The 16332-nt window shown below is 33.0% G+C and overlaps 1 protein-coding gene and 1 long non-coding RNA gene across 2 annotated transcripts; one reads left to right on the top strand and one right to left on the bottom strand.

Moving 5' to 3' along the window:
- Positions 1–403: 403 nt before the first annotated feature.
- Positions 404–2293, bottom strand: LOC107888595 (uncharacterized). Its single transcript, XR_001681413.2, has 2 exons — positions 1539–2293; positions 404–910 (listed from the first exon to the last, which is right to left on the bottom strand). It is a non-coding gene; the product is annotated as an uncharacterized lncRNA (long non-coding RNA).
- Positions 2294–3912: 1619 nt separating this feature from the next.
- LOC107888594 (structural maintenance of chromosomes protein 4) lies at positions 3913–13022 on the top strand. Its single transcript, XM_016812759.2, has 28 exons — positions 3913–4145; positions 4945–5034; positions 5196–5297; positions 5534–5710; positions 5794–5924; positions 6124–6202; positions 6291–6448; positions 6535–6610; positions 6816–6944; positions 7021–7165; positions 7349–7479; positions 8077–8229; positions 8342–8531; positions 8911–9044; positions 9421–9579; positions 9819–10127; positions 10209–10385; positions 10599–10682; positions 10767–10976; positions 11076–11165; positions 11405–11526; positions 11598–11753; positions 11849–11956; positions 12044–12104; positions 12201–12335; positions 12414–12501; positions 12592–12664; positions 12741–13022. Exons 1-28 carry the CDS (start codon positions 3996–3998, stop codon positions 12859–12861), a joined length of 3738 nt encoding a protein of 1245 aa, XP_016668248.1. The 5' UTR covers positions 3913–3995; the 3' UTR covers positions 12862–13022.
- The last annotated feature ends 3310 nt before the right edge of the window (positions 13023–16332 follow it).

Below are 16332 nucleotides of genomic sequence, written 5' to 3'. Positions count from 1 at the left end.
CAAATTTATAAGGATTTAATTTAATTTGATTTGATTTTCTTTCTTTTTAGAATAAACCCTAGTATGTGTATATATTTTTTTCTTAGATTTTTTAACCGTAGAAATCTTTAATTTATGCTAATATCTCTTTTGAACGTAAGAGAAACTAACTCTAGGTTGATTAATTGAAGTTTATTTCTAATTAAAACCCCTACTGTTGCATTAAGTTGCTCTATGGACCCCCTATTAAATTTGGCTCTAATTTGGTAGATTTATGTCGTCCTATTTCTAGAATTACACGTAACTCCATTCAATTATGTAAGATTTAATCACAAAAAGAGTCTATTCAACCTCAGACTTATGTCCATCAAACATGAATTAACATTCTAGAATTGTTAACCCAAGAATAATAAAACATCCATAGTTGAAAACAAAGAAACTAAGATTTTATTGCATAAAAATAGAAATCAAACAATAGAATCTATCTCGGGGTTCATCTCTCTTGGTATTAAGAGAATTAATTAATAATAGCAAGAGTAAACCAATAATACTATATAACCACTAGAATAAAAGAAATCCATGATAACTCTCTTGAAAATCAACTTGGACTCTTAAATCTTTGTGGAAAATTGCTTGAAGATTGGCTTCAATGGTGTTCTCAAGGTAATTTTCTTGCTTTCCCTTGGTGGCTGCCTTTATTTCCTTTTATTTCCCTATTTACATCCTCTTAAAACGCTAAAAACCTTAAAAATTGTAACTTTTAGTTGTTAGTGCACACAGTTCTCAAGATCGACGCACCCCGAACACACAGTCATGTGGATTCACGGCCATGTGGATTGCCTATATGAAAATCTGCTGCATGTGGACAGCTTTTGGAATGCTCCAATGTTCTAATTTCCACTGCTTTTCACTCATATTACTCTCAAGTACCCTATTAAACATCAAAACATGAATATAAAAAATTATGAGTATATAATTCACAATTAATACCACATAATTACTCAAAAATGCACTAAGGATGAGGTTAAAATATATTACTTTTGACACTTATCAGGACACATGTGGTGATAGAATTGTTTAAGACCTACTTTTTATATAAATAATATTGAAATTATGTAAAAAATAAAGTATGAAGATTAAATTTTAAATTCCAATGGAATATAGGGATCAAAATTGAAATTTAAATATTTTAAGTAATCTAAATAAAAAAGACCAAAATTAAATTTTAATCATTTTATATTTATAATGAAAAGAAAAAAAAAACTTAGATAAGGGTCAAAAGAAGGAAAGTTTCAATGCCTTATATAGTAATATAGATTATATTTTGGTTGAATTTAATGAGTAGTTGCTATGCTGGGAATGTGTTGTACCAACTTTTTTAGATTATAAACCAACATTAATTTTATATAATTACTTCTACTAACTACAAATAACCAAAATAAACTTTGATGGGACTTACAACAAACAAAGGAAGCAGTCAGGAACATGTATAATCTATAGGAACTCAAAAGGAGAAAACTTGGGTGCCAAAATGATATTTAATGAGAGACTACTTATACCTTTCGCGGCAGAGGCAATAGCCTGTCTACAGCCAGTTCAGGCGGGGTTAGAAATGGGACTCCGACGGGTAGTCATCGAAGGAGATGCACTCAGTGTTATTCGACGAGTGAAGGCATTAAAAGAGGATCGATCAGTACTACGTTCGTACATACAGGATATACAAATATTAAGCAAAGGATTTGAAGAGTGCCGCTTTCAAAAAATATCTAGATTTGGTAATGGGGTTGCTAATGAACTTGTAAGAGGAGCGGTTGAGAGTAGGAATACTAACCTGGGACATCGACTACCGAGGTAGGCCATGTTAGCACTGGAGGAAGATGTGAGGAGTTTGACAGTGTCGGAAGGAGACGAGAGAACTGACGGACATGGGGAACAGTTGAGAAAATGAAGCACCAAGAAGCATTTGAAGGAAATTTTCGCAGATAAGAGCGGAAACAGGAGAAATGGGGGAACAGGGCATATTAAAAGTCTGGCAGAAAGCTTATAGAGACAGTGCTGGTAATCAAAAGGAGAGCCTGAAAAATGATAAAAAGTAATTAAGATTTTGAAAGCGATGGAGGCTATCTCAGATAACGATGCTTGGCATACGGGGTATCAAAATAGGGCCTGGTGGGCTTAGGAAAATTTGGGTTTGGGCTAGGTTTAGGTATATGTTTTAGTAGGAATAACAAGTCCTGTTTGTAGGTTTTAAGTTATTTTTTCTTCTTTTGCTATTGTAATGAATTTCATGCCGGGGCCCATTTTTAATACAAAGTCCCAGATTTTATTAAAAAAAAAAAAGTACAAATTGTTGTCATTTTTCTTTAAAAGCATGCACTTTACCCCTTTTTTTTTGGTAATTGTGACATGCTAGCATTTTGAGGGTACTTGCTTGGTGCTTCTTTCATAATAATATAAGCACCTTTTGTTGGGTTGAAAAAAAAAACATAATGTTAACAATTCTTGCAGGCATAATAACTTATTTCATGTATCAATTTTAAACTTTGAATTTGTATTATTTGCTAAATCATCTCAAAATAGATGAAAAAGTTAATTTTTGTTAACTGATGACGAATCCACATGACAGCCCATGTATATCATGTTTATGGCATTTTGGCAATTAATTAATTTTTAAATTTTTTTTATAATTTTTATACTTTTAAAAATAATTTTAATAATTTTTTTGAATTTCTTAAAATTTAAAAATTTAATTTATTACTAACAAGGCATCTACATGGCAATCTACGTGTATACCACGTCAAAAAAAATTGACAAATATTAATTTTTCTATCTATTTTAGAGTGATTTGACAAATAACATAGATTTAAGGGTTAAAAGAGACGAAAAATTAAATAAAAGACTAAATTAATTTTTTTTATAAAATTAAAGAGCCAAATAAATAATTATGCCTTCTTAATATATAACTAAGTCATAGATGAATACCATATGACCTCATTTCAAATGAATGTGATTTCTATCTCAATCATAATATTGTTTTATCATGCAAACTTTCATGAAAAGAAAAGAAAAAAAAAGGAGAAAAGAGGATAAAGAAAGAGGAAAAGAAAACAAAAGACAAAGTTAAAAGAAAAAGAATTAAATTGTTAAAAAAAAGTATAGGGATTAGTTGTATAATGTAACTTGAAATTTTCATATGAAAATGATGATATTAATGTAATACTTCAATTTACCGTTATATCGCTAATGCTATTTAATGGGCCAATGATTATAACTTAACAAATTGATGACATACATGACCAAAAGTATTTACCTTTTTTTTTGCCAATATATTGTTTGGGAATCCAATTGGCTAAGAAAACTAGCCATGATACTTCGACTAGTGTTGGACTTTGTTCACTAATTTAGTTCTTAATGTTTACTTATTTTGTTATTTTAGTCACCAATTTTAATGGCACTATATGACGACTCACATGATAGTCCATGTATACTTCATAAAAAAATATTTTTTAAAAATTCAACAAATTATAAAAGGTTCATTTTTTAAAATAAACCACATCAACAATGAAGTACACGTGGATTGCCACCCGCGTTACCATGCTAGGGCTATTAAAATCTTAATTTTCAGTGAGCTTTTCTATTCAACAAGAAGTAATTTGACTAAAATTTGAAGGTTGAGAACCAAAGCGATCCATAAAAAGAATTAGGACTAAAGTGAGAAAATGAGTAAACAGTAAGAACTAAAATTGTCATTATGCCTTAAAAAAACATAAACGATGTGTGTTTTATTTTTGCAATGTGCAAGTTTCAGAAGCTTATTAATGGTCAAAAGGGCCGAACGAAGGCCCATTTATGTTTTTTTCATTTCAAATTCCCGCTAAAATATCCCTTTTGAAATTTCGCTCAAATACTTATTAAACTTTTTCATCTTCCTTTTACTTGTTTATTCCATCAAATCGTCTCGAAGTCTCAAACCGATTCAACAGCAGCGAGTTGACTCAGCAGCCGCTCATTTCCGTATGGGGGTGGAAACGAAGGATGAGTTCGCGACTCGCGAACCAGAGCAGGCCCAAGTGGGATCTCGAGGACCGAGGTTAGTAATTAACGAGATGGTGATGAGGAACTTCAAGTCTTATGCCGGTGAACAGCGCGTCGGGCCCTTTCACAAGGTTATATTTTCTTTTATCGTTTAATTTTGATGGTTTTTTTTTTGGTTTCTAGGAAAGTTTGGAAATTGAGAAGGAAAATTGCAAAATTTATGTAATAATTCCACGGACTCAACTTGGATTAGCTTTTCCTTTCGTTATTAGTTCATTATTTCGTTTTTTTTTCTTTTGAGAAAATGAAGAACTGAGAAGGAGATTAAAAATTACATGACTTCAACTCGAATAGCTTTTTTTTTTTTCTCCTTTTTGTTGTAATTTTAACGGTTTCCTTTTGGTTACTGAGAAAGCACTGGAAATCGAGAAAGAAAATTGCAGATTGATGAACATTTCAAAAATTTATATTTTCGATTACCTTTTTTTTTTAATAGTTAGATGTAGAAAGTAAGCTTTTAGTTTGTTTGTTAGTAGTCTAACTCCTGCTTGGTTGCCAAGAAAAAAAATGTAAAATGATATGATAATTGCACGAATTGAATTTGAGATAATTTATTTTTTCTGTTGTTAGTGTTCCCTTCTTTTGGTTGCGAGAAAGAGGTGGAAAATTGAGTGGCAAGTTGCTAGTCTATATGACAAGTTCAAAAATTTAACTCAAATTATGACTTTTTCAAATAATTATCTTTCGTATTTCAAGTCTTAGTTTCTTTAAGTTTGTTCACTGTACTATTGAGTAGGCTAAAAAGATATCATTTTGTCCTCAAATTTTACTTTTCATCTTAGGAATTTAATATTTCTTCCACTAACTATAAAGTTTAAACTCTTTCTCTCTGTTCCCCCTGATTTCTTTTCTTGTTTCGATGAAATTTAGAGCTTTTCTGCTGTGGTTGGGCCAAATGGAAGTGGTAAAAGCAATGTGATAGATGCCATGCTTTTTGTATTTGGGAAGAGAGCAAAGCAGGTAGTTTTTATTAGCAAAATTCTATTATTTGGGTATTTATCTTCTTTTTTGTTCCTATGTAGCTACAATGGTACTTCTAATCATATACCTGGCAGTACTTTTTGAAGATTTCCCTTTTTCTATATCCTTTCGTGCTTGATTTTGCTGATCTAATTGTGCAGATGCGGCTTAATAAAGTTTCTGAGCTTATTCACAATTCAACTAATCATCAAAATCTTGATAGTGCTGGTGTTTCTGTTCATTTTCAGGAGATTATTGATCTGGTGAGTCTTTTTCATTTTGTTTTTCTTGATTTTGGGTGTAGGCTTTTCACCTAGTGACCGAGTGGTTATAAACAGAGGTTTTGGGAAGCTAAATGCTGCAATTTTTTTCTATGCGCTTAATCTGCAAAACCCTTGAGTTTTAAACCATTCAATTTCACTTTTTTATGTCCCAATATCATGGAATTTAAGAATCTTAAGGTGGTGCTACTTTGGAACTAACTCTCTACTGACTGCAGGATGACGGGACATATGAAGCTGTTCCAGGAAGTGAATTTGTTATTTCCCGGGTTGCATTTCGGGATAACTCATCCAAATATTACATCAATAACCGTGCTAGTAACTTTACAGAAGTTACAAAGAAACTGAAAGGGAAAGGAGTTGATCTTGACAACAATCGGTTTCTTATTCTTCAGGTTCAGTATATTCAAAAGGTTTAATATTTAGAAATTTCAAGTTCTTGTTCTACTTTTATTCATGTTTTAATAGTTATTATCAGGGTGAGGTTGAGCAAATTTCGCTCATGAAGCCAAAAGCACAAGGGCCTCATGATGAAGGTTTCCTTGAATATTTGGAGGACATAATAGGAACAAACAAATATGTTGAAAAGATTGACGAATCATCTAAGGAGTGAGTATTTTTCCTGTGTACACAGAATGTTTTGCTATTTTTGACACTAGTACTCGAGACCTTTTAACTTGTTTTTTATCACCTTGTTTGCTAGTAGCTATCAAGACAGTCCACCATAGTGAATAGATTACTAGTTACTGTCTTCTAGACTTGTATATGTCTTAACACTATTTCATGTTGTTTTCCTTTTTGCTTCCAGGTTAGAAAGTCTCAATGAAAAACGATCAGGTGTTGTGCAAATGGTTAAATTAGCAGAGAAAGAAAGAGATAGCTTGGAGGTTTGTTAATGATGCTATTTTCCCCTTTTTTTAAATTGGTATCATCTATAATATATGTACTTGAACTGTTATATTTTCTGTGCAATAGGATGTTAAGAATGAGGCAGAAGCGTACATGTTGAAAGAGCTTTCTCTCTTGAAATGGCAAGAGAAAGCTGCAAAATTGGCCCATGAAGATACCAATTTGAAAATGGTAGAATTACGGGAAAACGTTTCCAACTTAGAAGAAAATTTGAAGAATAAAAGGTTGTTCTGTTTAAGATATGCATTCAGTATTCATATTTATGCTTCAATATGTAATTAGGATTTACAGTTACGATGTCCTAATTCAGGGAAGAGATTCAGGAGAGCAGTAAGAGGTTGAAGGAGATTGAGTCTGTGCACAACAAGCACCTGATAAGAAAAGAGGTTCGCATTTGATTGGTGTATGCTTCACAGTGATATGCTTATGGAAATATTTTAACTTGATGAGTATTATGTTCCTTGTTAGATAATGGTTTTGAGTACAAATGCGTTAGGCAGTTTATGTGGTTATCACGTTAGCTTTATCCTTCTGAATTGGCTTATTGAAATGATGAGCTGAATAGTTTTTTTTCTTTTTGTAAATAATTAGGAACTTGATAATGATTTGAGAACCTGTAAGGAAGAATTCAAGGAGTTTGAAAGGCAGGATGTCAAATACAGGGAAGATTTGAAGCATATGAAACAGAAGCTAAAGAAACTAGAGGATAAACTTGAAAAGGTACTTGAAAGATCTGATTTACTTAAATTAAGTTGATGGCTTCACGAGTACAACTTATTTTGTCTTCATATTCCAGGATTCTTCAAAAATTGAGGATGTGTCAAAGGAGTGTGAGAACTCAAAAAATCTTATCCCAAAACTTGAGGAGAACATTCCGAAGCTCCAAAAGCTTTTGCTGGATGAGGAGAAACTCCTAGAAGAAATGAAAGAGAATTCTAAAGGTAACATAATCTCCTTGGACTCTTATTTAGAAATTTTATTAGGCTGTGGGAATAAAGTCGACATTCCTGCCTTCTTAAAAATGACGTAATCTTATTTAGATATAAGACATAATGTTTTGCTGTGTTCTTTTGTGCTCATGGTCATTTGCAGTCTGGTTAACTGTTATTTTTTATAATGAACAGTTGAAACTGAGAAATATCGCTCTGAGCTTTCAAAGGTTCGTGCTGAATTAGAACCTTGGGAAGAGGAGTTGATTGTGCATAAGGGAAAGCTTGAAGTTGCTCACACTGAACGTAACCTTCTAACTCAAAAGGTGTGGCTATATATTGCTATTCACTTGCTAACTAGCTTGATAAACTTCTGAGATTCTAGTTATCCTTCTCCCTCAATCTTAAGTAGTGCGATTTTTTCTTTCTTTCTTCTCTTAGTTATTGGAATGGAAGTAAAATGTATTGTACTTCTTTTATACCATGAAAGTGTTTTTCCTCCATAAAATTAAGTTTAATAACTTTGCATCATTAAATAGCTGTTTCTGGAGGTTTTTATTAGAGAGGCCAAGCATGCATCATTTGAAACCCAAAGCAGCAAGTTAGAGTCCTTTTCCTGTAGTTAATGCAATCGAACTGTATTACCAGTAGAAGTAAAATGAATATTCATAAGCAGTTATAATGAAATTCTTTTATTCAAAGTTTCTTTGATTCTACCCGACTGCTAAAGACTGCTGTGTTATCTCATTTGTTGCAAAGATGCAGATGCCAACCGTGGAGGATAGTTTGAGACACCTTGGTTGCTCATGACTTTGCATTCTAATTTTGCATTTTTTCCTGCATTATTATTCTTAGGGAGTTTAGTGTGACTTTGTTGGAGAAAGATACAAAAGATGGCTTAACTTGAATGTTGATTCTTTCAGCATGAAGCTGCTAATACAGCTTTTAAGGATGCTCAAAAAGAGATGGACAACATATCGGGAAAAACTGAAACTATAACTGCTGCCATTAAAGATAAGCAAACTGATCTGGAAAAGAACAAGCTTGGAGCATTGGAAGCACGCAAATTGGAACAGGTTCCCAATTCCAAGATAATTTGGTTGATTTAGGGCTTTCTTTTAGGCTAATTTTCTTCTCCAAATTCTTTTTCCATGATGGTATATGTCGTGAACAACCTATGTTTTGCAGACATGCATCAAAGAACAAGAAGCATTGATTCCTCTTGAACAAGCGGCAAGAGAGAAGTTTGCAGAACTGAAGTCAGTGCTTGATTCTGAGAAGAGCCAGGGATCAGTTCTAAAAGCGATTTTGCAGGCTAAAGAATCCAAACAAATTGAGGGAATATATGGCAGGATGGGTGATTTAGGTGCTATTGATGGTGAGCTTCTCCATTCTGTCAAATTATCTTCTATTAGCTCTTGCCATCTTTCCCGGATTCAGGGATCAATAGTTGCTGTCTGCTGGAACTCTTTGCGTCTTTATTTGTTAAAATGTCTGGATTTGCATGCACATGTAGTGTTATTCCATTCTGTTTCTATCTCTCCACTTCCCTCCTGCTCTCCCTTCATTCTTTCCTTCTTATTGCTCCTTGTATATTTTATTTTGATTTGAATCCATAGAACTATAAATTTTTTTTTTGTTGCAGACCCTTCTTTTCTAGTCATTTAGTTGTGTGCTATGGTGTTTAATACATTAATATCATTACTCATCATCTCATATTTTCCTATGATATTTAAAAGTTATTGGTTGTCTTGCAGCAAAGTATGATGTTGCCATCTCAACTGCATGTCCTGGACTTGATTATATTGTGGTGGAAACCACTGCTGCAGCACAAGCATGTGTTGAACTACTCCGTAGGGAGCAACTTGGTATTGCAACGTTCATGATTCTGGTATGAGCTGTCCTCTGAGAGAATGTACTTAATATGTTCTTTCCTAAGTGAACATAGCTTTCTGCCCTGTCTGATTTTTGATAGTGATCTTAGAATCTAAATGCAGGCTAAAATTTTGTATAGTCTATACATGCCAATTGAGCGTATTTTCTATAGTTTAATAACTTTGGCAAGAAATCTGACAATAGATGCATTGGATGGGGGTTTACCTACTTCATGCCGTAAAATTTTGTAGTATTTCATGTGTTATACAGTGGATAATAGCTGTGCAGTTGCCATAATGTGATCACCTTGAACTTGCATAACTGGGATTTGTCGTGTTTAAGTTATTGGCTCTTAATTTGATCTTGACTTTCATTTATCTTGACTAATGCAGGAGAAACAGCTTGACCTTCTAGAGAGGTCAAAGGAGAAAGTAAGAACCCCTGAGGGAGTTCCACGTCTCTATGACTTGATTAAAGTTCAGGATGAAAGAATAAAACTTGCTTTCTATGCTGCCTTGGGTAACACCATTGTAGCAAAGGATCTTGATCAGGTGGATACCCATTTCTCCATTATTAAGCAGACTACCAAATAATTTATTTCATGTGTTACATGATAACAGTCAAATATCTGCAAAAATTTCAGAGTTTAGATGAGAATTTAGAGGGGCATATGAGATTTTAGATAATGGCAACAGAAATGTGGTTGTTATATAAGGAAACTCTACGTACTATTTCAGTCAAATTCCATTTCTACATTAGTAGGAACTGAAGCATTCTCTTTTGAGTTCAGGCAACACGTATAGCATATGGTGGAAACAAAGAATTTCGACGTGTGGTAACACTTGATGGTGCTCTATTTGAAAAATCTGGTACCATGAGCGGAGGGGGAAGCAAGCCACGTGGTGGTAAGATGGGGACATCTATTCGAGCTGCCAGTGTGTCTAGAGAAACTGTTGTTGCTGCTGAGAAGGAGCTTGCTAATATGGTTGATTCATTAAATAACATTAGGCAAAGCATTGCTGACGCAGCAAGGCGTTACCAAGCCTCAGAGAAGGTAGTTGCAGAGTTGGAGATGGAGATAGCTAAAAGCCAAAAAGAGGTATTCTCCGCAGTCAATTTTCCAAAGCTTATCATTTGTTAATTGGAGCTTCATGCAATATTTCTTCTTGTTCAAAAACAGGTTGACAGCTTGAATTCGGAATATAAATATCTTGAAAAGCAACTTGATTCCTTGGAGGCTGCATCACGGCCAAAGAAGGATGAAATTGATAGACTGGAGGAACTTAAGAAGATAATTTCTACAGAAGAAAAAGAGATTGATAGACTCATCCAAGGGTCTAAAAAGTTGAAGGAAAAGGTGGGTGAACGTTGGCTAATATATTTGAAACTAGAAACTTTGAGGTCAATTGGGATGCCAAAGTGCAAGCATCCTTCTGTATCCTTTGTGGTTTTGTTTTGATCTATCATGGATCGATCTCTACATTTTTGCAATAATTACAAAAATTTAGGATGTAAAGTGCTCTATCAATTGATGCCACATTATTTACTGAAGCTTTTCCTCTGCTTTTAGGCTTCAGATCTGCAGAATAAAATAGAAAATGCTGGTGGTGAAAAGTTGAAAACACAGAAGTCCAAAGTTGAAAAGATACAATCTGTAAGTTCTGCATGACTCAGAATTCACAAATCCTTTTCTGGAATATACTTTGTTAAATGATAATTCATGCTTCAAATCTTTTAGGATATTGACAAGAACAGCACAGAGATCAACCGTCACAAGGTTCAAATAGAGACTGGTGAGAAAATGGTGAAGAAATTAACAAAGGGGATTGAGGAATCAAAGAAGGAGAAAGAACGAATCATTGAGGGGAAGGATAAGATGCATGGCATGTTTAAAGAAATAGAGCAGAAGGCCTTTATAGTTCAAGATAATTATAAGAAAATGCAGAAGGTTTTTAAGTTTCTTCCTCTACCATTTCTTATTCCTTATGATAAAGATGTAAACACCGTGACCTTGTACAAATGGATGACTTGTTTCTCCTTTTAACAGGTAATCGATGAACATGGAGAAGTGCTGGAGAAGTCAAAATTGGAGTACGAAAAAGTGAAAAAGAATGTTGATCAGTTGCGTGCATCAGAGGTATTATGCCATCTAATGCTTCTTTTTTATTGGTTAGGCTTATCCTTAGGGTTGAGCAATCGGTTGGTTGACTGGCAACTGACCGACTTAACCTATTAAAACTGACAACTCTAAGTGAAACCAAAACCAAACACACATAAATGAATGACATTGATTAAATAAGTTGTCACTTTCATCTGACTTTCGCTCAGTGCTACTCATGCTTGTTGTTTTTAACCATATCAATTTGTATTTCTCAGGTGGATGCTGACTTTAAGTTGCACGACATGAAAAAGATGTATAAGGAACTAGAAATGAAGGGGAAGGGATACAAGAAAAAGCTAAATGACTTGGAAATCAGTCTACAAAAGCATATGGAACAGTATGTGTTCTTATGGTTTTAAAAGTTGTCGGTTTTAAGTTGTAAATTACATTTTGTCTTGTTGGTTGCAGGATACAGAAAGATCTTGTAGACACAGAAAAGCTTCAAGCAACTTTGGCTGATGAGACCTTGACTGAGGCCTGTGACCTAAAGAGGGCCCTTGAAATGGTGACTTTACTGGAGACACAGCTGAAAGAGATGAATCCCAACCTTGATTCAATATCAGAGTATGCGTTATCTTTTTTTTTTGTTAATCTTAAATGTTTCCAAAGTGTGAACCATTTTCCTCTATGAATGTCCACTAAAGTACTTGATATTATAGATATCGAAATAAGGTATCAGTGTACAATGAACGAGTTGAGGATCTTAACACAGTTACCCAACAACGTGATGATATAAAGAAGCAATATGATGAGTTGAGAAAGAAAAGGTACGGGTATCCTCTCTGGTGAATTCTAAGTTACCCTTTCACCATCAAATCTCATTCAACTGAATCTTTTATAATTATGATATTCAGGTTGGATGAGTTCATGGCAGGATTCAATGCAATATCTTTGAAGTTAAAGGAGATGTATCAGGTTTGTCCTTCACACCATGCGAAAACTAAGGCCATTATTAGTACAATTCATTCCCTCCTCATTTGTTATTGCCTTCTTACCAACTGAACCAAACAGATGATCACCCTCGGGGGAGATGCAGAACTTGAACTAGTGGACTCTTTGGATCCATTCTCGGAAGGTGTTGTTTTCAGTGTTCGACCTCCTAAGAAAAGCTGGAAGAACATTGCAAACTTATCGGGTGGTGAAAAGGTTTGCATCTCAATCTTGACTCTCCATGCTATGCCAATGCTTCGTTTTTTCTTACTTTTCTTTCATGACTGATTCCAGACACTCAGCTCGTTAGCTCTGGTTTTTGCTCTTCATCATTACAAACCAACCCCACTTTACGTAATGGACGAAATTGATGCAGCCCTAGGTACATTTTTGACAAGATTATAAAGTATTTCCCTTTTCTTTTTTTTCTCTTAAGTTCATTTTTAAGTATTCTTTATGGTATATACTCCAGATTTCAAGAATGTTTCCATTGTTGGACATTACGTTAAAGATCGGACAAAGGATGCACAGTTTATAATCATAAGGTACATTTATTTCCTCAAGTTGCTTATTAAATTCGAATCTCAATATACTCATTCCCAATGCTATGCCAAATGCCAGCTTGAGGAATAACATGTTTGAGTTGGCTGATCGACTTGTTGGAATCTACAAAACTGATAATTGTACAAAAAGCATTACAATCAATCCCAACAGCTTCGTGGTGTGCGAGAAAGCTGCATGATCATTCAAGTTAGATTTCTTTACCTTATCATTTTGTTTTTTTCCGTAGCAAACTTAAACTATATATATATTATGTATGAACATCTTGATATGTATTGTTTCCCCAGTAAATTGATTGATCTCCTTCGGTTAATGATAGTGACAAGTAACTGTTTCCCCTTCTCTCATTGTCTCTCCATTGTTATTGTGCTAAAGATTTGACAACACAGATTGTTTTGATGGATGGATAATTTCAAGAAAATGACACTTAGAGCAATGAAAGTAAGAAAAAATCATGCTTAGCGAATAATAACAATGCGATATAAATTAGTAGTAATAATGACATGATATGCTTAATAAAGTATAAAAATATAATGATAATAATGAATCATGATATGCTTAAATTGAAGTTTAAGCAAAATTTTAAGGACAAATCCAAATAAAACAAAATAAAGGACTACATTGTAGTGCGCAAAAATGAGATAGGGACCGAATGAGAGAATATCCCAACTTTCCTATGCGCATCGTTTCTCAGAGGACTAAAATGAAATAAAATTAAAATTTCGTGGTAAAATTAAAAGAAAAAAGACTAATATGTGAATCTTCAAAAAAGTGGAAGGACCCATCGCGAAAATAAAACATTAGTTAAAAACACGCGGATTTTCTAGGTGGATTGGATCAGACGTGGGACAAAAGCGAAAATGACGCCGTTTTGGGTTGGAATTAGCCCTTAAACGACGTTGTTTTATAGAGCCTATAAAAGCTATTTTTTTAAAAAAATTCATTCTGCGCTAGTTCTTAAAAAAAATAAAAATTGAGAGCTCTCTCTTTGCTCTCTCACCCCTCTGAGCTCCTGTCGTCGGGCCACTGTGGCGGCCACTGGTCATTGGTGACGGCGCTGTCGTCGACGGTGGTTAAAAAGTCCAAAAGCCCATTTTGACCCCCTTTCGATGGAAAAGCCTCCTCTTCTAAAAAAAGTCTAAAAAACAACACAACAAACACAAAAAAACCTTCAATTCTCTTATAACCGTCGCACCGTCCGTTTTAACGGACCCCAAACCGAACTCTAAAGGGTTCTAGGCTTTCGGCGCCGGAGAGAATCTCCGATGACGGACGAAGATGAAGCGTCCCAAGTAAGTTTTATTTTATTTTATTTTTATAGATATATAAAAGAAATAACAGATTTAAAAGATTAAAACCATAAAATAATCACCTTTTTTTTTTTGAATCTTTATGCGGCTACTATATATTTTTGTATTTGATTTTCTCTGTATATTTCTTCTTTTTCTTAAAAAAATAAAAATAAATAATAGATTAAAAAAAGAAGTCACCTTCGAAGTTTTGATTTCTATTTTTTTTGATTATTCTAGAGTGTTTTTTTTCTCCGAAAAATACAATCGGGTAATGGCTTTTATAGCCAATATTACAATGTTTATTTCACTATTTTGCTACTCTTTGCTTCCATTTCTGCTACTGTTTCTATGCTATTTTTTTGCCGCTTGTCTTCTTTTTTTTTTTCCTCTTTTGCAAGCGTTGGTAAGGTCAATAGAGGCAGGAAAGGTGGTCTTTTTGCTTTTTTGGTGAAATGGCGGCAGCAAGGGTGTCAGGCCTCGGGAAGAGGCACGGGCGGTGCAATCGAGGAGGAGCAGTGCAGGGCTCTAGGTTTTTTTTTTTTTTTTTTTTTACTTCTGCTGAAATTGTTTAGGCCGTGGGTCTATTAATTGGGCTTAGGTTTTTACTTTGGGCTTGTAATAATTTTTCTTTTGGACTTGTAAATTTTCTAGACTTATTTATTATTTATATTTTATTTCTTGGTTCACTTTTTGATGAGCACAAGCAAAAATGAGCCATTACAAGTAATATCAATCTTATTCATGCAACTTTGTTTAGGATGGACAGGATGATTTATTTTCTCTACTTTGTTTTCATATCCACATGAACCTAACATGCTTTGTGATTTGGTTGAATTCAATTATTATTAGCAGTTTTTTTTTTAAAAAAAAAGGATTATTTGCAATAAGTGAGAAGAGCATAAGAAGAAGAGGCAAACGGTGAGAGATAGAAGTGGTTTTAGTTTCAAAATTGTTTTTTTTTTTACATGTTTGATTCTTCAATATTATGTTATTGAAAATAAAGAAAAACAGATTGTTGAGTCAGCATTCTGTTAATAATAAACAGAATTTTTAACAAAAGTAATTACTTCAAATAATTATTTTATTTAAAATAATTAAATTAAAATTTTTAAATAATTAAAATAGGACAAATCTTATTTTAAATTCGTATAATTAACCATAAAAGACCATTTTTTTTTGGTATAATACAAATCATAGGCATCATTACCGAAAATATGAACAAATCATTACTAAATAATTACTAAAATAATAAAAGAAAAGAAAAAGTTGGGTGTCGCAAAGACCTTGGAAATGTTCCAATTCACATGGGTGGAGAGGGAAGCAACTTTTTTGCTTTTTGGCATACTTTTTGTCTCAATTTTGAACTTTGATTTAATTTCAACTTTAAATTGCAGTTTTAATATTTTTATTTAGTCTTTATTTTAAATATTTTTGAATTTAATTTACACGTTATATGGTCTTTTTATCTATAGCTGAAGATTCGGTTTGTCTTTTAATAATTTTAGTTATGTTTATTTACATGTCTCTTTTAATATAGATTAATTGTACAATAATGTTTTTTTTTTCTTGAGATAGTTGTACAATAATTCTATTTCTGTTAACAACTAAATTAAAAAAAAATATTAAAAGCAAGGACTAAATAAAAAAGAAAAGATAAAACTGCGAATTAAAGTTGGAATTAAATCAAATTTTAAAATTGAGGGACCTAAATAGAAAATATCCAAAAAAGAATAATAATTGCATCCCTCCCCACTAACGTGAATTGGAACTTTTGCAGGATGTAAACTAACGCGGTACGTTTTTTACTTAATTATTTCAACAATTGTTTAATAATAATTAGTAGGAATGTCGGTAAATAATTTTAGCTTTTATATTATTTTGGTAAATAATTTATAACTTACATTATTTTGAAAATTAAATTTATTTTTATATTATTTTAATAAAAAAACCTGACGTAAATGGCATGTTTGGGGGTATTTAACATTTATAGTGGATATATTATTTTTGTTTAAATATTGCTGAATATTAGTATTAGTGTGTTTCAATACACTGTTTTTTGGTTATCGATATATCTCAATCACACATATTCTATTAGAGGAGTTTATAAGTACAAACTATAAATAATATGTTTAATTAATTACGACAATAATCAACTAAATATAAAGTAAAACATACTACAAATTTAAATATTTGTATCCAAACTAAAAAAAAAAACTAAAGAGAATCCACACACGATAAGATTTAATTTAAAATAATTTTAAAAAGAACTCACACATAATATTTGGGCATGGTGAGGCTTTAACCTTGACAACACAATCGAGATATTGTTAGCTATATATACATATTTATATGGAAATATA

Source organism: Gossypium hirsutum, chromosome A09, assembly GCF_007990345.1.
Source record: "Gossypium hirsutum isolate 1008001.06 chromosome A09, Gossypium_hirsutum_v2.1, whole genome shotgun sequence".
Classification (NCBI taxonomy): Eukaryota; Viridiplantae; Streptophyta; class Magnoliopsida; order Malvales; family Malvaceae; genus Gossypium; species Gossypium hirsutum.
Note: the sequence above shows the minus strand (reverse complement) of the source record. Positions and strands in the feature narration are given on the sequence as shown.

Bases quoted from the DNA above. Each gene is read 5' to 3' on its own strand.
- LOC107888594 (XM_016812759.2), top strand. From the start codon at position 3,996: ATGGGGGTGGAAACGAAGGATGAGTTCGCGACTCGCGAACCAGAGCAG. The intron at 5,035-5,195 runs GTAGTTTTTATT...CTAATTGTGCAG, and splicing joins TTGGGAAGAGAGCAAAGCAG to ATGCGGCTTAATAAAGTTTC. The intron at 12,502-12,591 runs GTACATTTTTGA...TATATACTCCAG, and splicing joins CGAAATTGATGCAGCCCTAG to ATTTCAAGAATGTTTCCATT.